Below are 19664 nucleotides of genomic sequence, written 5' to 3'. Positions count from 1 at the left end.
TATTGCAGCCCTTGATCCATTTGTCATTGTGAAATGATCTAGCATCAGTAGTGCTATAGAAAATTTTCCAATTCACTTTGCCTTGTTTTTTAGTACCATGTGCATAGTCCTTCCTAAGTGTATATTTTTGGTGCACCATGACCTTGCTCTCTTTACATGGAGGGAATCATCACTAAAATGTAACAAGTTTCTAAATTTCTAAATGTATAAAAGAGTTAATTTGAGTTGTTGGACAAATAGGCGAAGTAAAAACCAGACACTTGAACGTGTTGTCGCTGGCTCACATCTTCATTACCATCTAAATCATGTTCCTGAAATAACAAAAATGTCAACATATTAATTATTAAATGTCAACTTACTACATACATAGATAGTACGGATACACTACAAGCTATACTATATGCTAACAAAAATGGTATTGTCAACATATTAATTATTAAATTTCAACTCACCTCTAGTTGAGATTGCTTGTACTTTGATGATTTTTACTAGTAGAACCATTTGTAGGTACCTAAACTAAAAGAATGTTTTTTCTTTGTAAAGTATCATATCATAGTTAAATCGTTGAATAGGTTGAATTATAAATTCATATCTCCTGATCTATAGCTTCTAAGACTTGATTAATTTGTGGATCTTCTGCAAATCGCACTTTAAGCACAACTACAAGGTTTTCAAGCAAATTCTCCAACTTTTGAATTCTATTGTTTGCATAAGAGCTTTGACATGAACTTGCTTGATGTGGAAGCTTGCCAAGACAACACACACGTCCTCTTTTTTCAGGTCCTTTGACTTTTGAATATATATATCATTTGTCCAATTAGTAGAATCTTGGGTGCTTTGTAAATTTTGTGAACTCTCTGCTTCAACCATTTTCTTTTTTAGTTCATCCTACATAAATACACCTTGTAAATTATTATCATACATCAATATCCTCAATACTTCAATGTCACTAAACAAAACTCATCTCCACATTAGTTACTCCTCCTCACCCCATAACCTTCTATTAGAAAATTGAGCAAAACAAAGAAAAAAAATTAAAATTAAAATTAAAATTCTTACAATTACAATAGCAGCCTTTTTAGTAACAATGCTTCCATCTTTTCGAGTTTGAGTGTCAATATAAATTTTTGCCCTAGAAGGTTGCACTCCCTTAGCCTTTGTTGTCTAACATTAGTTAAAAAAATCAATCATCCTATTTGTATTAAGCAATTTAATATTAAAAAATATAGAAAAGACAAATCATCACATGAATTCGTCTTGGAAGATTCTTGGTTCCCATGCAATGCAAGTCCTCATATTTTGAGCGGTTCCTTTTGTTGATGTTGCTTATTTTCTATAACCAACAAATATAAAAAGTCAATAATAAAAATAAACATATAATATATAATTTTTATGTTAGCAAAAGGTTGGTAACATTGTCATGTATACCTGTCCTTTCTCAAAACACCAATAATGTACTAAATCACGATATTGAAAAGGATCAACCCTTGGATCTGGGATATGAGCAACCATTTCCTCCTTAGTTTTGCTCTCATCATATCCTTTTTATTTCGGTTCATATTTAAATTGTCTTCATTTCAGACTCATGTCATCAATCAATATTTCCTTTGTTTGTTCAGTTAATTCAGGAACAAATGGAAACTTACTCTATTATGAGTATCATTAACAAACACAAAATGATCATTTTTTTAGACATTAGAAGGCATAAAATTTTACAAGAAACAAGATGAAACAACACTTATAAAGTTTTATACTAGACCTGAATCAATTAAACCATGTCAGTAATATAGTCCTTAGGCATGTCTTTCCAGCTAAGAAAATTGATAGGAACACATTGGTGTTTCCTTACCAAGCTCCCAATTGCATTCAGTAGAGTTTTCCCTTCCCAACCCATAGGATTGCCTCAATGATCTACTTCAACAAGTATGAATTCTCCATCTGGCAAGTCCCACACATCTAGCATATGTGTATAACCTCTTATTCTCTTTTTACCTAAATCATTCATGGATGACATTTATCAAACACACACACAGATTTGAACTATATGGAAAAAAGAAACTCACTAGTAAATTTAATCTAATCATATTCTAAAATATACTCAACTCAAACAGAATTGTACATATAATTCTAACCCAAAAAAAGCATGGAATTGTACATATAATTCTAACCCAAAAAACACAACAATCTTCGAATTGAAGAGAGAAAGACAGAGACAGAGTAGTAGTGAACGAAATGCAGGGCGCAGGGGTAACCTTTGTAATGGTTGTGGCACAGGTCTTGAGTGTGGGTTTGAACACTATGATCAAAGCATCAGGTCCTAAAATTATGTCTGTGGCTCCAATAAGACTAGAACCTATTAAATGTTTAAAGCAATTAATTAAGAAAAGAGACACACATGAATATTAATTTTATTTTATAAAATTTACTTGGGAAAATGTCTATGTAAGTGTTGAGCATTGAACCCCTAATTTCTTGCTCGTAAGACAGTACAAAGAAGAAGTAACAACAGCTTCAGCCTACAAGAAATCATTCATTGCATCTAGAAAATGATCCTTAAATACAATAATTAAAAAATAAATTTAAGTTCCAATTTGATCATCTATAAATCGCAGAAAAACAAGCCGAAAATCAAAACCGATGCATCAGAAAATATCTCACCACAAAATTAAGCAAAAATTGAAACCTAAACACACAAGACATAGCTACGAAGTAGATCCACATCAGCAAGAGCAAATGAAGTCAAAAGAATTTCGATCCAGAAAACACAACAGAAGTTTATGGATCCAGTAACCAAAAACAACATGTAAGCACAAAAATTCATCCAACATATTAGGTGAAACACACAAATCGCAAAATCGGTGATCGAAACGCACCTTGCACAAACGAAACGCTATTTGTAGGGGAACTGGTTCGGTGGTGGAGCAAAGGCAGAAGCAGCAGCAACAACAGCTACAAAGGGAAGTGATTTGCGAAAGAGCTTTAGTGAAGAAGGAAGCTTTTATATTCAATGAAGAGAGCTAAATGAGAGTGAAATGAAACTCAAATGCAAATGAACTTTCGACTTGGACAATGCCATTTTGAGTGCGTTTGGTTTCGGGATAAACCTATCCCACGCAACGCGAGACTATTGTGGAAAATGTTGGGAAAGAAAAGAAAAAGTGGTCTCTTTAGGACATCAAACAGCGAACAGAAAAACACAGCTGTGACTTTTTTTTTACTATTTTTCACTTTTAAAATATTTATATATTATTATTTCTCTTATTGGAGTGTGGTGAATTTGACTAAAATACCCAGCCCGGTCCCTAATCCAAAGGCTTGTGGCCATTTTGGAGTTTGATTTCAAGATGAAATGAATATCATTGCTGAAACTAACAAGAAATTGCATATATAGTTATAGACCAGTGATGGCCTCATATGTTGATGTTATAGACTTATCACAACGACAAATCAATTTAGATACTATATTTAAGTTTTTCCTACACTGTGCTTTTGTAGGTAGTAATCCTTTTGAGTTTTACTTACACTAATCAACCATAGACACAAGTTTTTTAGAGTTTTACCTACACAACGTAGTTGTAGGTAGAAGTCTTTTTTTTTAATTTTAATGAATTTGCCTACACCAAATAATGGTTGGTACAAGTGATTGAGTTTTACCTACATTAGTTAGTTGTAGGTAAAAGTATTTTTGAGATTTATCTACACTAATTCATGTCTGTAGAAAAAAGGCATCTGTAAGCATAGGTTATTTTTCTTGTACTGATCAATAAATATGATATAAATTATGTACAATATTATCAAACATTATTCAAATACATGCATCTTTTTTACATTTTAAAAAGTATGTTGCTCATTCCTTGCAAATTATTGTAATCTTCTTCAATTCTAATGGTGTTTCATTACTAAACCACTGCAACATATAATAAACACAAATTAATCACTTTAAATAATAATAAAATATAATAATTAAAAATATCAAAGTAAACTAGTATATTATTAAACACAAGCTATTATACGGTTTTGATTTCACTTTAAATACTCATCCAAAAGTGAATTTACTAGATTTCTAATGATATGATGCAGACTCAAGTGAGAATTACAGAGCATGCGTACAATTAACCCAGTAACTAGCTATACAAAAGATAGGAAAGAATTTGGAAAATATTTACCTTTCTCCGAGTAATGAGCTTATTGGCATTATATTGTGCAACTACAACATTGAGAGTTTTGTGTATAATACAAGGTAGGACACAATTAAATTATAATTCTCAACAGCTTATATGATGAGAGCAATGAATAACGCAAGACATAGCTCTTATTTAATGCCAATATTCAACAACTTATATTGGAAGGAGTCGTGATTTACATATAATTAGGCCATAGAACTATGCTTATAATAGAAATGAACATCAGTACAACTACAATGGATTAAAAGAAAAGGTGGAGAAAATTCAAGAATTAGGATGGAAAACATCATAACTAGCTTTTTTTACTATTAGGAAAGCTAATTCTATTTACTATCAGGCAAGCTAATTTTGTTTACTCTCAGGTGCTTTGTGATTGTAAACATTGTTGTTGTTAGGTATAGATTTGGCATCTTCTTTCTTCCTCCCCAAAGCTTGCTAGGGGAAGTAGTTGTGGTTGTAGATTTTGTATGTATAAGTTCCTCCACTTTCTATTAGCTTTATAATAAATTTTGTATGTATAAGTTCCTCCACTTTCTATTAAGTTTATAATAAATTGGTGTTTTTCAAGAAATAAACTAAACTATTTTATTTGATTTTATGGGCGGGTTATGACTCTGTTCTTTGCCTCAAGTTAGTTTGCAATAGTTTTCGTTCTAGATATCCTAGGAAAGAAAGGAACAAAAAATGTTTTGGTCCCCATAGGAGGTTTAGTTGTGGGTTTAATGGGAACAATTATATATGCAATCTTTGTTCTTCAAATTGGCCTCAACCCACTCCTCTTAAGGAGAAATTAGGACCATCTAGATATGTTCCCAAACTTATATGATTATAGGGACTTTATTATTATGTTTTATTTCAATTCCCTAAGGTAGGAATAGGGATGATGCCACTTGAATAGTTGTTAGGTCTTGTTGTAACTAGGGGTGGAAATGAGCCGAGCTGCTTGTCGAGGGCCTTTGGCTCGGCCTATGTAAGGCTCGGCTCGGCTCGGCTTGTTTACTATAAAGGCCAAGCTCAAACTTTTTAAAAAGTCTTTTTAGATAAAAAGGCCAAACTCAAACTATAAAAAAAACTTGTTAAGCTTGACAAGCCGACTTGTTTAACTAACAATAATAATAATAATAACTTTATTTTATCAAATCTTATCTTATCCAGACTTTATTCTATCTAGATTTTATTTTATCCAGATTTTATTCCATCTAGATTTTATTTCATCCAATCTTATCTTATCTTGTCCAGATTTTATTTTATTTCGTTTATGGGCTTGGACTTAAAATAGATTTGTGAGGTTTGGGGTTGAGGACCTATATAACAACACCAAGGTTTTAGTTTAGGGAGTTTTTTTCGGAGAGGAGAATAATTCTAGGATTTTAGAATTCCAGTTTTTATTACTGTTCATGCACACTGTTCACGTAGAATAAAATTCGTTTTCTGCAATTTCATTTCGGCTTCAATCTACAGTTTCATTTCTACTGATTAATGGAAGGCTAAGTCTCCAACATTGTTTTCTCTTGAGGATCAAGCACAATTCTCTTTAATGTTTTGTTATTACTATTGAATACAAATCAGTTTTTCCACTTCACCAATTACTTTGTATTTGTTGCTATTAATCCATGCATGCTTAGTGCTTGATTAATTGTCTCTGCGCTTAATTTACATTCATGCTTAATGATCAGTTTCGTTCATGATTAATTGGTGCATGTGTTGTTTAATCACATAATGACAGTCTTATGTTAATTTTCGCTTAATAACTTAATTTAGGGTTGGATTAAGTGGTTGAACCGATTAAGAATAAATTCTCGTAACCTAGTATAAGAGACTTGCTTGTAAATCAAGGGGAAACATGTTTTAATTCTGTTATTTTCTAATTCAAATTTACTTATTTGTTATAAACGTTTGGTTGACCATTGCTCGTTGGGAGACGACCTAGGATCACTTCCTAGATAGTGCATTTTTAATGTTTATTTTATTCGGGTACGACCTCGATCAATAGTATATAAGATATGGCTTGAGTAGACTAAGATGAAATTATTGTAGATATATTTTTCTAAAAAATATTTAATATAATTATATATTCAAAAATTGGATTAAAAATTGTTTATTTAACTAATAATAATTTTTGTTTGGCTATATTAGTGTAAACCACCTCTAATCCATACGTTTTTTAATATTATACTCTTTTTATTTTCTTTTGATATACTTTGTGCTTTAACGACTTGAATTCAATATGATTTTGTTTATCAATTATTTTTGGATTTGTACATTACTTATACAAAATTTTATAAGTTTCTTTTTTTAGTTAATATTTCACTAGGTTTTAAAATAATTAATTAATCAAAGACGTCTTTAAACAAGCTTTTAAATAGGCTCGTGGGCCAAGCCAGACTTTTATGTAAGCCGAGCTGAGCCTTAAAAAAAACGCCTATGACAGGTAATGAGCCAAGCTCAAGCCGAGCTCAAGCCTAGTAAAGCTTGGCTTGGCTTGACTCATTTCCACCCCTAGTTGTAACGACCTGTCTTATCGCTACGATATCACTACTCTAAAACACATCATTTTAATTTTAAATAAAAACTCCATTATTTTGATTATGAAAATGAGGGTAAATTTTTCATGATATACACTCACCAAACAACACACAAATATGTACATACATACATACATACATACATATATATATATATATATATATATATATATATATATATATATATATATATATATATATATATATATATATATATATATTAAACCATTTTACATCATTCACATGTCAGAAGATAATTCAATTTTTTGACATGTATCTAAATCTGAGATTTACATGCCCAATCAAAAAGAATCAAGGAACCAACTAAGGGAGAGTTGATAACAAAACACAAATATCTCCCAAAATAAATTTCAACTTCGGTTTGGCAGCTCCAACAAAAGGATCTCCCTCCAACATCACTTATGTTGCTCATCTGCTTCAACGAACAAAGGTTCACGCTCATCACACACGTTACAAAATTGTAAGAGTGAGTTTATTATAAAAGATCAACAAACACCATATGACAATGATTAGTAAGAAAACAATGACAATAACCATAATCATTCTCGATAATCCATCAGTTCAACATACAATTAACAAATTAGTCATCAACTTTTTCCACAATTCAAATCAATTATGCTCAAAATGATGCATGCACCTTACTCAATTCTCAAATGTAACGTGGGACATTCGTCAGGAAATAGCCTAAGCGTGTCTACATGAAACTCAGACTTAGGAAAAATAGGCAGCAAGTGTCGAGGTCACCTTGTCGTGCGCAGGTAACTCCTCCACATGTTGATCAGCATGGGTCTCAAGAGAGTTCCAAACCGAGTGATATGCCCCCAAGTACCTGCTTTTTTTCCTCATAAAAAACCACAGGTACTTATTGACAAAGTTTATATTATTTCCATGCAATTATCCAGTATGAAACATGAGCACCATCAATGCACTAACCTTGGATAGTTAAAAATTCTAAGCAATCCCCTTCCCTCGCTAGGGATGCTTAATTATAACTCTTAAACCAATCTTTTTCCTTCTCTAGGGATATCCAACATAGTCATTGCACCCCCCATATACATACACAACATACATCCATCATAATGACATCATCAACATCAACATCATTTCATCTCAATGTCATCATCAACATCAACATCATTTCATCTCAATGTCATCATCAACATCAACATCATCGCATCTCAATGTCATCATCAACATCAATATCATCTCATCTCAATATCATCATCAACATTAACATCATCGCATCTCAATGTCATGATCAACATCAATATCATCCCATCTCAATGTCATCAATATCATCTCATCTCAATCTCATCATCAACATCAGCAATCATCTCATCTCAATATCATCATCAACATCAACAACCAATCACATTCCACATATATGCATATAGATTCATGCCTGGGATTCATATTCCCCAGGTCTTCAGACAACACAAATCTCATACAATAACAATCCATAATACCACGAGACTGATATTTTAAGGAAAATTTTAAATTAAAGAGAAGAACTATGATATACAAAACATACTTTTATGCCCATTTAAAATTTAATAAAGCAGTAAATAGAAGAACATGTATAAAATTTTGGACCGTTAATTAAGATTTTTTCCCAAATATTTCAATCATCACAACAACAACATTATTCTCAATTTCATTCATCAACAACAAATATATAACATCCCATTAGTTAAAAAAACAGTTTTTCTTGAAAACCAACATGCAACAGGGACAAACATGCATCCCTATAATTAGGTTCCCTGACCCCAACTATGGTATCAAAAGCTGTAAACAAACAATACACTCTCCTCACCTATCTATCACTTTGTTAGTTCCTCACAGCGTTTTTCTAAAATCTCTTTGGTTCGCATCCTTTGGTCCAAATGCAGAGCTCTATATACCAAATCGAAGACAATTCAATATAGATTTTCAAAGGCAAGGTTAATATTAACATTCGGGTTCAAATACCCATTCAGTTTTAAAAGGGACTAAAATGATGGTTTTGGGTTCCAAATCAAAGAGATGTCATTTTGAAATTTTGATCACCCCAATGTGATCGGGATTCAACAAAGGTCACAAAAATGAAATCTAATTTATAAAAACACAACTTTTACTATGTCTCATTTCCAATGGTTTTTCAAAGGAAACGTAGAAACATCCAATAGCAGTAACCAAATCACAAGAGATACTAAGAGAAACTCAAACTAACTAGGAGAAAGCATAGAAATCACGATTACCTTGAAGAAACCACGAAGGGAAGGTCAAGAGCTTCGTTCTCTATCGAATCTTTGAGTTGGTTTTAGAGGATTTCGCTCTAATTAATGTGATCCTCTTCGCATAGTGGTTTGACAGCAACCAACGATGGCTCGTGGCAGTCATCAATGGTTGTGGGTGGTGGAGGAGGAAATCGGGCTTGGGTGAGGGTTTAGAGAGAGAGAGGTGAAAAATCATGTTTTTCATGCTGAACAACGTATTTATAATTTACAGATCTCGCTTAGATAACTCATCTTGCTAAGAAAAATTCAACTTTTAATGTTGAGTGTGACATTTTGCACTAAGCGAAATTTCTTTTCTAGCTAGAATTGCGCTTAGCGCGTTGGTCTCGCTGAACGAATTATTTCCTTTGGTTGGAATTGTGCTTAGTATGTTGGTCGCACTAAGCAAGCTGTCCAGAGATATTATTTCACAAATCCCAATGGTCAAAACATGTAGACTTGGGTTGAGAACCTACAGTCCAAGTTTGAAAGTGATCCAACGGTTAACGATTTTGAAATCATGATTTTACCAAAATAGGTTTTGGGTTAAACTTGAAGTCACACATTTTCAACACAGATCAATCAAACTCTATATAACCTAACATCCACACCAAGTAGTTGCACAAGAATAATTCACACAACACTTCAAATAATCCAAATTAATCAAATAACACAAAAAATACATCAAACATCTATTTTCAATCATCAAAATTCCAAGGTGTTACACTTATAGGACATCTATTATTTTGTTTTATGGTTATTATTATGCCACCTAAGAGTAAAGAGAATATGCTTGCCTGGGAGTAATCACAACTCTTATACTAGTTGTTGATATCATATCACAAAGCATCTCATCCATACTCAAAGGAAGTATCATATCTAGCTTTTGTTTACTTTTATGGGTTATATCAGTTGATTAAAATTTCAATTAACACAATCTTCTCCCTAAAGTTTACCTTGATGATGACTTCTGCAGTTAAAGATTTACTAAATCTGGCTCCATTAAATAAGCTGGCAGTTTAAGCAATCTAAATGAGTGTTCACTGAGAAATGAGAATATAATTTTTCTGATAAATGTACCAGGCACTAAGAACTAGAAGAAAATATATTCATGTGATATATGTAAATAATATTAGAAGTTCACTACTGTATTTCCCCTGCTACAGTATAATGATTGCTGAGATTGAAATTTAAATAAAAATTAGTTATGCATAGGATTTGAACGCTCTAATCTTATACCAATTGATATGGCAAGTCTCAATGTCTAATTTTTAAAGTCAAAATGTAAAAAAAATTACCATTTTCTTAAAATTCCCTTATTTTTGTTTTCGGTAGAAAAGTATAGAATGTGCATGAAATGAGCCACTCTATGAAATATACTGAAATATAAAATGCACTTGTTTTTAAAAGTGCTCTTCTTGGCTGGGTACTCCCCTGTACTTTGTCCTCCTCTGGGGTGGAGTGCTCCCTAAATAACAAAATAATCACAAATTAAAACCTAATTAAAATAACATAAGCTAACAATGCAACCTACATCTGCTATGGTTGCTGCCTTGCGACCTACTTGTAGGATGATAAATATTTTGGTACACACTAAAAAATTTAATAATAAGAATAAAAAAAAGTTATCTATACACATGAATGCAAAACAACCTACTACGACACTCATACTAAAAATGGGAAATATAGTCTAATTTAATGATCCTCGCACTAATTTTTATTTTCATTTAAGCAAAAAATAAAAAACAAAATAGCAACAACAAAGTCTAAATTGTGAATAAGCTGTCATATATAACTCCATTGTGCTTGTTACAATAAAGTATGATTGAAGCTAAAAAAAAATACTACGATTGAAGCCATATAGTCTATTTTTTAGGGGAAATATAGTCTATTCTATTATTCAATCCTTTAAATACAAATACACAGCTAGATTGGAAGAAGAAGATAAATATTCTTGTTTTGATACAAATGGAAAAAAAAAAAAAAAAAAAAACAGCTACAAAAAGCTAAGTAAAACAAAAATACAACTACAAGATCACACAAGAAGACATCAAAAAATCGCTTTGGGTGCAGCATCAAAGAGTTACGTATTGTTCTCTCGAGCACCTAACTAACGGTGGCTTCAATTAAGTTTGTCCACAACATAATTGGTATGTCAAGAAGTGTGCTTAACAATGATCATTCATCCCGGAAATATTGTTACCAACGAATGAGGAAAAAACGAAGAACAGGGATTGTGAAATAGGAGTGTGTAAAAATTAGTTCAATAAAAAAATTGAATCAAATTGATTTTTATGTTTTAATCGATTCGGTTTTATATTCAAATAATTCAATTGATTTAGAAACTGATTTAAAATCGAACTACTTTTAAAAACTATTCCTGAACTAAATTAGTTTTTAATCCTTTTTAAATTAGTTCTAAGAGTCGAATCAGTTTCAAATTAATTTTTGAATTATTTTTTCTAAATAAAAAAATATTTAAATGAAAATCAATTAGATTAACCGAACTTATTAGAAATAATTCGGTTAACCTATTCGATTTTATAAAATAGTACACTCCTTTCTTTTGAACTAGTTAGAAAAAAAATTAATTAGTTTAGATTGGATTATAATTCTATTTAATCTGAACCAGTTTTTTTCACATCCTTATTGCAAAAGGATTATATTAGAAAATGGTGAAAAAAAATAATATTTTCGTCTGTGTTATAATAACAGAGCAAAATAATTGGTTAATTGAAGAACTAACCCTCTCAGAATATAGCAACATTTGGAGATTATAACATGCACAAAATAAAGAAAAGTTAAATACTTAGAGAATTTTTCTGAAAGCAAATGAAGAAATTAAGTGATACAAAAATTGCCGGAAATTGAAAAGGCTTATACGAATTGGCAGTTGTGTTTATTAAAACTAATTGATATAATTTTTTGGCAATAAACTAAGTGATATAAATTTGGTTGCCTATTTTTTATTTTTTTCTAAATAGGCATTTTTAATTTAAAAAAATGGTAGATTTTAAAAAAAAACTTAAAATGGACAATTTTAATTAACAAATTGGCAGATTCTTAAAATTTAAAATGAGTAATTTTAATTAACAAAGATCAATGCTATAATAACAATTTTTTCTCTTATAAAAGATAATCGTTTAAAAATTTGGTTTATGTTAATTGTTAGATTTTTAAAATTCAAAATTGAAATTAATTATCTTTCTTATTCTCTTTTCACATTTTGGAGTTAAGAGATAGACCTAAATAAAAAAAAAAGAAATAAATAGAAAATGATAAGCTACCAAAATAAAAAAGGAAACACTAAATCAAATGCAAAAATAAAAAGAATATGCTAGTCAAAATGTAGCAAGACAGCATCCAATTAATAAAAGAAGAAAATGAGAAAAATGTACCCTGATTATCTTAGCAAGTCAGCGTCCAATTAATCAGCACAGATCTTTAAGCAGACAGATTACTCCATGTACCACAAAGGCTTTAGATGGACTTCTCTGCATGAAGAAACATAAACAATGGTCATTGGCAAATAGCAATAAAAAAAATGAACTTGTAAAAGAAAAGAAAAGAAAAAAAAGAAAAGGTTTTTCAATAAAAAAAAATCTTACGGATCAACCTGTTTCCTTTTTTCTCTTAAATTGACATGAGCCAATGACAGGTTATCCTCTGCAACAAACAAAAAAATTAGTCAAAAATCAAACAAACAATAACCAATTAATTATTAGGTTTTGTGAGCCATTCAAGCAACCTACAATGAATTAAAAAGGGAATTAAGAAATTTTGAAAATAAAAACCTTTAAAAATGAAAGCGTCAAAATTTGAAAAATTACTTCATTGATTGGAAACCGTTGTAAGCAATAGAAATATAAATATTTAACATAATTACGAAGTGGATTATATAAAACCCCTCAAATACATACGTTTGAGAAAAACAAATTATACTGGATATATGCTTCTAAGGCACGTGACTGAAGAATGCCTCTGTTGCATCCTCAAGTTCCACAATGGTCGCCGCCTTTAAAACTTGAAAATCAATGAAATATTATCGAACTCTTCGACTATATCAACATCCAAAAATTTTAATAATAATAAGGGTTTGTGGCCTCTGAGTTTGAGGGATTGGGAGGCAAGCCTTTCACAGAAGAAACTTTTCCTCGATGATGGTCACTACCAACACCATTTTGATGATGGCTTAGAGGGTGGATTGTGTGAGCAAGTGTGAGAAGGTGCTTATAAAAGGGAAAGAATAAACAAACGGTTTGAGGAAATGAGTAGTTATTTTTTTCTTCTCACGTATAACAAATAAACATAGTAGTACTTGGTGGTTGCGCTACCAGTTGAGGACAAAAAATTTGAAAAAAATTACAGATAAAAGAAAATTATTTAACACGGGTAACGTTAAAAATATTAAGCGTGAGTGTGAAATTACTATAATTGAAGGATAATAATTGAAGGATAATTTAGTCCAACAAAATGTGTACACCAAAACATGTTATTACCTTCATATATTATTAGCGGAAACACGGGCATTGTCGAATCAGTATGTTTGCATTTTTTTTATTTCACTATCGTATTTTATTGTACTAAAATTTATATATTGAATTAATTTCTCTTAGTAAATTGGTGTTCATATTAATTTTAGGTTAATATATGTTGTAACGTGTAGTGTCCAGGGTTCACAAAATACTACATGACACTTTATCAACCTTTCATATCAGCCTTGTATTGGAACAGAGCGAGCACATACACTCGGCCCTTAACATCCAAGTCCCCTAATTCACAGGTTATACTTGAATTTCTCATCTCTTGACAGGTAGTTAATTATCTACAAAGTCATACATTATTTACACGGTATAATTATCTACTAGCTTTTATGTTTAAGCTATAGTTTATCTCTAACATTATGTACAAGCTCTCGACTATTATCTATAAGTCGAAAATTATCTCTAAGAGTCCCTGCAAGCAAGGACCCGCACCTACGCTCTACTCCTATAAATACCATGTTCCAATCGAACCCTTTATGTTGCAGGTCATCCCTCCCGTCCTCCTAACAAAGATATCTCTCAAAGTCGGACGTGTGAAGCCCAAGAGCCCACTTTGGCCACGTCCACCTTTACGTATCCTAGCTCTAGATTTTGGTAAGTACATAATATATACATAATTTTACTTCTTATGTCTCTTTGTTATGATAACATGATAAATTAATATATTATGTTTGTAAATACATGTCTATCTATACACAATTGACAAACCATTTGCTGTACATACTTAAATATCATTCTATTTGATAAATGCATTTGTGAAATATTAAAATGGTAACACTATTATGTCATATTTTGAATTTTTTTTCTTCTTATTTTGATCTTTAATTATTTTTGCTCTAAGGGTGTATATACTTCAATTCTAAGTATCGTTTTTTATATACTTCAAAGTAAGATATGTGGTGAAGAGAAAAATAAGAGAAATGGAGAAATATATAAAGTAAATATACAAAAATATGTGTAGAAAGTAAAGATTATCTGGAAAAAAAAAATTCAATTGTAATTGCAAAAAACAAAAAATCATTCAAACTATGTTCCCTTTGACATTGTATTTTGACTTTGTTATCGAGTGAATAGGCAATTTAGTCCCTGAGATTGTAACCACTTTGCATATTAGTCCCTGACTTAAATTTTAATTCATAATAGTCCCTAACTTTACCTCCGTTATGCAAATAAGTCCCTGCTGTTAAAATCTAATTTCCTCCGTTAGTCAAATGTCTATTTGGCAAATGTAAGCATCCAATGTGGCAGGTTTGAGTCCAAGTCAGCAATATTATGTGGCAAGGCAAGGACTGAATTGAAAAATTAGGTTTAAAAGAAATCAAAAATGAAGTAAACCCATTTTCTCTTTCACTGTTGCTCTTCCCTCCCCTGCATTCTCGTGATTGAGGGTTCGCGCTTTTTGTCAGGTTGGTGGTTTCATTCAATTCGTTTGCATTGTTTTGGTGGTTTGATTTGGGGTTTTACATGTTCGAGGGGTTTCATTTGCGGCATTGTCTTCGCGCTTCGTAGGGAGGTTTATGATCGTTTATTATTTTCGTTTATGATGCTCTGTTTTTATAGATGACAATGTTTTTGGTTTTTGATTGTGTCTTCGCGGTTTTTGACAATGTCAATGTCTTCGCGCTTTTTGAGGTAGGTTTTTTTATTTCCTAATATCTGACCATGTTTGCGGTTTCTGATTGTGTAGAATGAATGATAATATAACTTTAGTATTGCACCATGGAGGAAGATTCACTCCACGTGCCAGTGATGGAAAGGTTGAATATATAGGCGGAGAATTTGACGTTTGGGAGGATATATCTGCAGATTGCCTGAATGCATTTATCTTATATGATCTGGTGAAAGCTTGTAAGAAGTATAGTAATATAGGAGAATGTTTTTGGTTGATTGATAAGGACTTAGATTTTAATCATGGGTTAAGGAGTTGTACAACTGATGGAGATATATTACACTTAGTTAGGGATGCTTTTGAAAATGAGAATGAGATAAATGTTTATTTTCATCATGAAGTAGATCCAATTTTAGAAGAAGTCCCACAAATGTTGTACTTGGAATGTTATCCAATTCGAAAAGCTGTTGAGAATGAGGATGATTTAGATGATGTACCTGTTGCTGGCCATGAGGAAGGTAAGTTTTAATTCATCTGTACTTGGTCCGACATGGTTACCATAATTAATTAATATGATTAATTTTTACTTTATGACCATTGATGCAGATGTTGGTGCTGGAGAGCAGACAGATGCTGGTGAGCAGATGGATGCTGGTGAGCAGATGGATGCTGGTAAGCAGAGGGATGGTGATGAGCAGAGGGATACTGATGCTGGTGAGCAAAGAGATGGTAGTGAGCAGAGGGATGTTGAAGCTGGTGAGGAGAGAGATGCTGATGGTGAAGAGAGAGATGTTGCTGATAGTGAGGAGGAAAGGGAAGTTGACAGTGATGAGACAGATGCTGAGTGGTTTATAAATTTCTCTTGTATGTTGAATGAAGTTGAAGCTGAAGTTGAGACAGATGGTTATCATTCAGAGGAGCTTAATATCCCCATTAGTAGTGATGATGAAGATGAGGATGTTGAAGTTTATCCTCAATATAGTCAAAGTAGTGGAGTTGGTGAACAGAAGTTGGAATTAGGGATGGAGTTTGGTACTCTAGATGAATTTAAATCTGCCTTGAGGGAGTATAGCATATTGATGGGCAGGGAGTTCAAGTGGAAGAAGAATGATAAACAGAGGGCTAGAGCAAAATGCAAGAAGGCATTTTGTGATTGGGAAATCTACTGTGCAAAGAATGAAGTTAGAAACTCTTTTCAGATAAAGACATTTAAGCATAACCATAATTGCTGCAGAGAAGTGAACAACAAACAAGCAAATAGACAGTGGGTGGTCAGTAAACTTGAGGGCAAACTCAGAATGCAGCCAACCCTTAAATGTGTTGAAGCTTTGGAATATTTCAAGCAAGAGTTTGGAGTGCACATTGAAGTTACAAAGATGTGGAGAGCCATGAAAGAAGCAAAGCAATTAGTGGAAGGGAATGAGAGGAAACAATATGCCAAAGTATTTGATTATGCACATGAATTGTTGAGGAGCAATCCTGGATCAACAGTTAAGATCAACACAGTGCCAAGTCCAGAAGGTCCACCACAATTTCAGAGGCTATATATTTGTCTTGCTGGCTGTAAGAAGGGGTTTGTTGCTGGATGTAGACCATTCATAGGTCTAGATGGATGTTTCCTAAAGAGTGCATTTGGAGGAAACTTGCTCTCTGCTGTTGGGCTTGATGGCAATAACCACATCTATGTTATTGCTTATGCTGTTGTGGACATTGAGAACAAAGACAATTGGAAATGGTTTTTAACTTTGTTGCATGAAGATCTTGGGGATTACATACAGAATGGGTGGAATTTCATGTCAGACATGCAAAAGGTATGACATGGTGTGATTTGCAATTGTTATCATAAGTTAGGTATTTAATTGAAGTTAATGACATAAGTTAGGGACTAGTCCAGAAGTATTTACTACTTTGCTGCAATTTTTCCAGGGACTTATTCCAGCTTTACAGGAAGTCATGCCTGGTGCACCTCATAGATTTTGTGTCTTGCATCTTTGGAAAAATTTTACAAAGCAATGGAAAAGCAAGGAACTTAAAGGAATTGTGTGGCAATGTGCAAAATCCACTACTGTTGCTGAGTTTGAAGGCCATATGGCCCATTTGAAGACAATCAACTGCCAGGCTTGGGAGTATTTGAATAAATGGCCCAAACAAGCATGGACAAAAGCCCACTTCAGTACAACACCCAAGGTGGACAATATATGCAACAACACTTGTGAGGTATTCAATTCCAGAATTCTGCAGTATAGATGCAAGCCTATTATCACAATGCTTGAAGAAATTAGAAGTTATATCATGAGAACCATGGCTGCCCGCAAGGTTAAACTTTCTGGAAAACCTGGACCATTATGTCCAGTGCAGTATAAAAGACTAGAAAAAGAATTCCATTTTGCTAATCAATGGACTCCCATTTGGTGTGGTGATAACATGGGCCTGAGATATGAGGTCCACATGTGGGGGAATAAGGTTGAGGTCAATTTAGGTGAATGGACATGCACTTGTGGAGTATGACAACTAACAGGTTGTGTTTTTTATAGTTTTTTTTCATTCCTAACCTACATGTGTGCTGATTTTACAACTTTGATGTAGGGATGCCATGCCGACATGCCATTGCAACAATAACTCACAAAGGAGGGAAGCCTGAGGACATGTGTCATGAGTGGCTGTCAATAGAAGCTTATAATAAGACATACCAGCATTTTATTGAACCAGTCCAAGGACCACAATATTGGGCCCAGACACAGTATACACACCCTGTTCCACCACATAAAAAGGTCCAAAGAGGAAGGCCAAAGAAAAATAGAAGGAGATCTGTAGATGAGGACAATGTCACAGGACATAAGCTAAAGAGGAAATTGGCTGAGTTTACATGTGGAAGGTGTGGCCAAACCAATCATAACATTAGAAGCTGTAAAAATATTGGAGTTCCTGTTAGGCCAAAGAAATATGTTGCACCATCAACTTCCAATGAGGATGACCACCTATTATCTCAAGATGAACAAGCTTTGAATGAGGCTGAAGAAGCTGCTGCTCATGTTCAACAAGATCCGGTGGAGATTAATTTATCTCAGCCTCATTTGTCACAAGATAGTGACATGGAGGTCCCTGCAACTATTGTTCCACCAATAGCAAGGAATAAGCTAGCCATAACAAGAGCCAAAAAAAGGAAGGTTGCTGATAAAGATGATGCAGAAAACTGAAGAACCATTTTTTGTTGCATTTTGAAGGTTGCTGAAGACCCATTTTTTGTTGCGCATTTTGAAGGTTGCTGAGTTTGAAGGTTGCTGATGAAGAAAACTGAAGAAGCATTTTTTGTTGCATTTTGATATTAGGATGTGTAGTTGTATATTTTGAAAGCTTCACTGGCATGTGAAATGATGTCAAATATTAGGATGTGTAGTTGTATAGTTTGAAGGCCTACTGAACAATTGCTTCTAACTACCATGCTTTGGGATGTCAAATATTATGTGAAATTGATCTAAAGTCATGTTTCTTCTCTTTCTTTTATAAATTATACACTGTGTTGGATTTGGAGTTGGAGTAGTACAATCCATCCCAACATACATTATGAGTTGCTTCTTATTACCTAATTCTCTTTCTTTTATTAAATTATATTTAATAAACTGCAAATTTCAGCAACAAATTTCACCAACAAATTATATTTAATTGAAATGGATAATTGACAGTAGCAACAAAAGCTGCTATTACACTACAAAAGCTACTTCCTATTACAAATTCTTCAGCAAAACAACAATTGACAGTAGCAACAAAAGCTGCTATTACACTACAAAAGCTACTTCCTACTACAAATTCTTCAGCAAAACAACAATTACAATATCAAAAGCTGCTATTACACATTTTACCTAAAGTACATTCCCCCTAAAACTAACATTACAATTAAAAATGAAAAACCTAACAACACAATGTTTGTTAAATTTCTCATTTTCTTCTGCAAAGCTTCAATTTGTAGCCTCAAATCAGCCACTACCATTGTTTCTCTTGAGACAGAAGACGAATTAGAAAGTTGGTTTTCTTCTTCAACCCATTGAAAAAATTGACAGTTATCTGGGTCTGTTTGGGGTAATGCACAAGTATAGAATAATCTTCCTGGGTTTCTCCTTGTTCTTGCAGTTCGAATAGCTGCACGTCTTCCATGGTGGCATTGCCGAATGAAACTACCAGAAAATGCACAACAACTGCCACTTGCAGACATGGACAAATCAAGTGAACAAGCAGCAGGGACTGAGCCTCACAGTAGAAGAAGAAGAAGCAACTCAGCGTGGGAAGAAGAAGAAGAAGAAGAAGCATCCAGCAGCTTCGTAAACCCTAATTTTTTTGGGGAAGAAGAAGCAACCTTGCATGTGAGAGAGAATTTATAGATGCAGACCTCAGTGCCACGTTGGACAATCTACGTGGCACTGAATTACCACCTATACACCTCACTAACGCCGTCACCTGAGAAATTAACGACAGGGACTATTTTGCAAAACTTATGTAAAGTTAGGGACTATTATGAATTAAAATTTAAG

At 33.0% G+C, this 19664-nt stretch overlaps 1 protein-coding gene and 1 pseudogene across 1 annotated transcript; one reads left to right on the top strand and one right to left on the bottom strand.

Annotated features, from left to right (window-relative positions):
• Positions 1–586: 586 nt before the first annotated feature.
• Positions 587–1587, bottom strand: LOC114398669 (annotated as a pseudogene).
• Positions 1588–14599: 13012 nt separating this feature from the next.
• LOC114399262 lies at positions 14600–18665 on the top strand. Its single transcript, XM_028361413.1, has 4 exons — positions 14600–15656; positions 15745–16949; positions 17065–17656; positions 17725–18665. The coding sequence occupies exons 1-3, from the start codon at positions 15218–15220 to the stop codon at positions 17644–17646; spliced, it is 2226 nt and encodes a 741-aa protein (XP_028217214.1). The 5' UTR covers positions 14600–15217; the 3' UTR covers positions 17647–17656; positions 17725–18665.
• The last annotated feature ends 999 nt before the right edge of the window (positions 18666–19664 follow it).

Source organism: Glycine soja, chromosome 19 (genome assembly GCF_004193775.1).
Source record: "Glycine soja cultivar W05 chromosome 19, ASM419377v2, whole genome shotgun sequence".
Taxonomy (NCBI): Eukaryota; Viridiplantae; Streptophyta; class Magnoliopsida; order Fabales; family Fabaceae; genus Glycine; species Glycine soja.
The sequence above is the reverse complement of the archived record's forward strand: the minus strand, read 5'-3'. Positions and strand labels throughout refer to the sequence as shown.

Coding starts and splice junctions, on each gene's coding strand:
- LOC114399262 (XM_028361413.1), top strand. CDS start 15,218: ATGAATGATAATATAACTTTAGTATTGCACCATGGAGGAAGATTCACT. Junction 15,657..15,744: donor TGTTGCTGGCCATGAGGAAG/GTAAGTTTTAAT, acceptor CCATTGATGCAG/ATGTTGGTGCTGGAGAGCAG. Junction 16,950..17,064: donor TCATGTCAGACATGCAAAAG/GTATGACATGGT, acceptor CAATTTTTCCAG/GGACTTATTCCAGCTTTACA.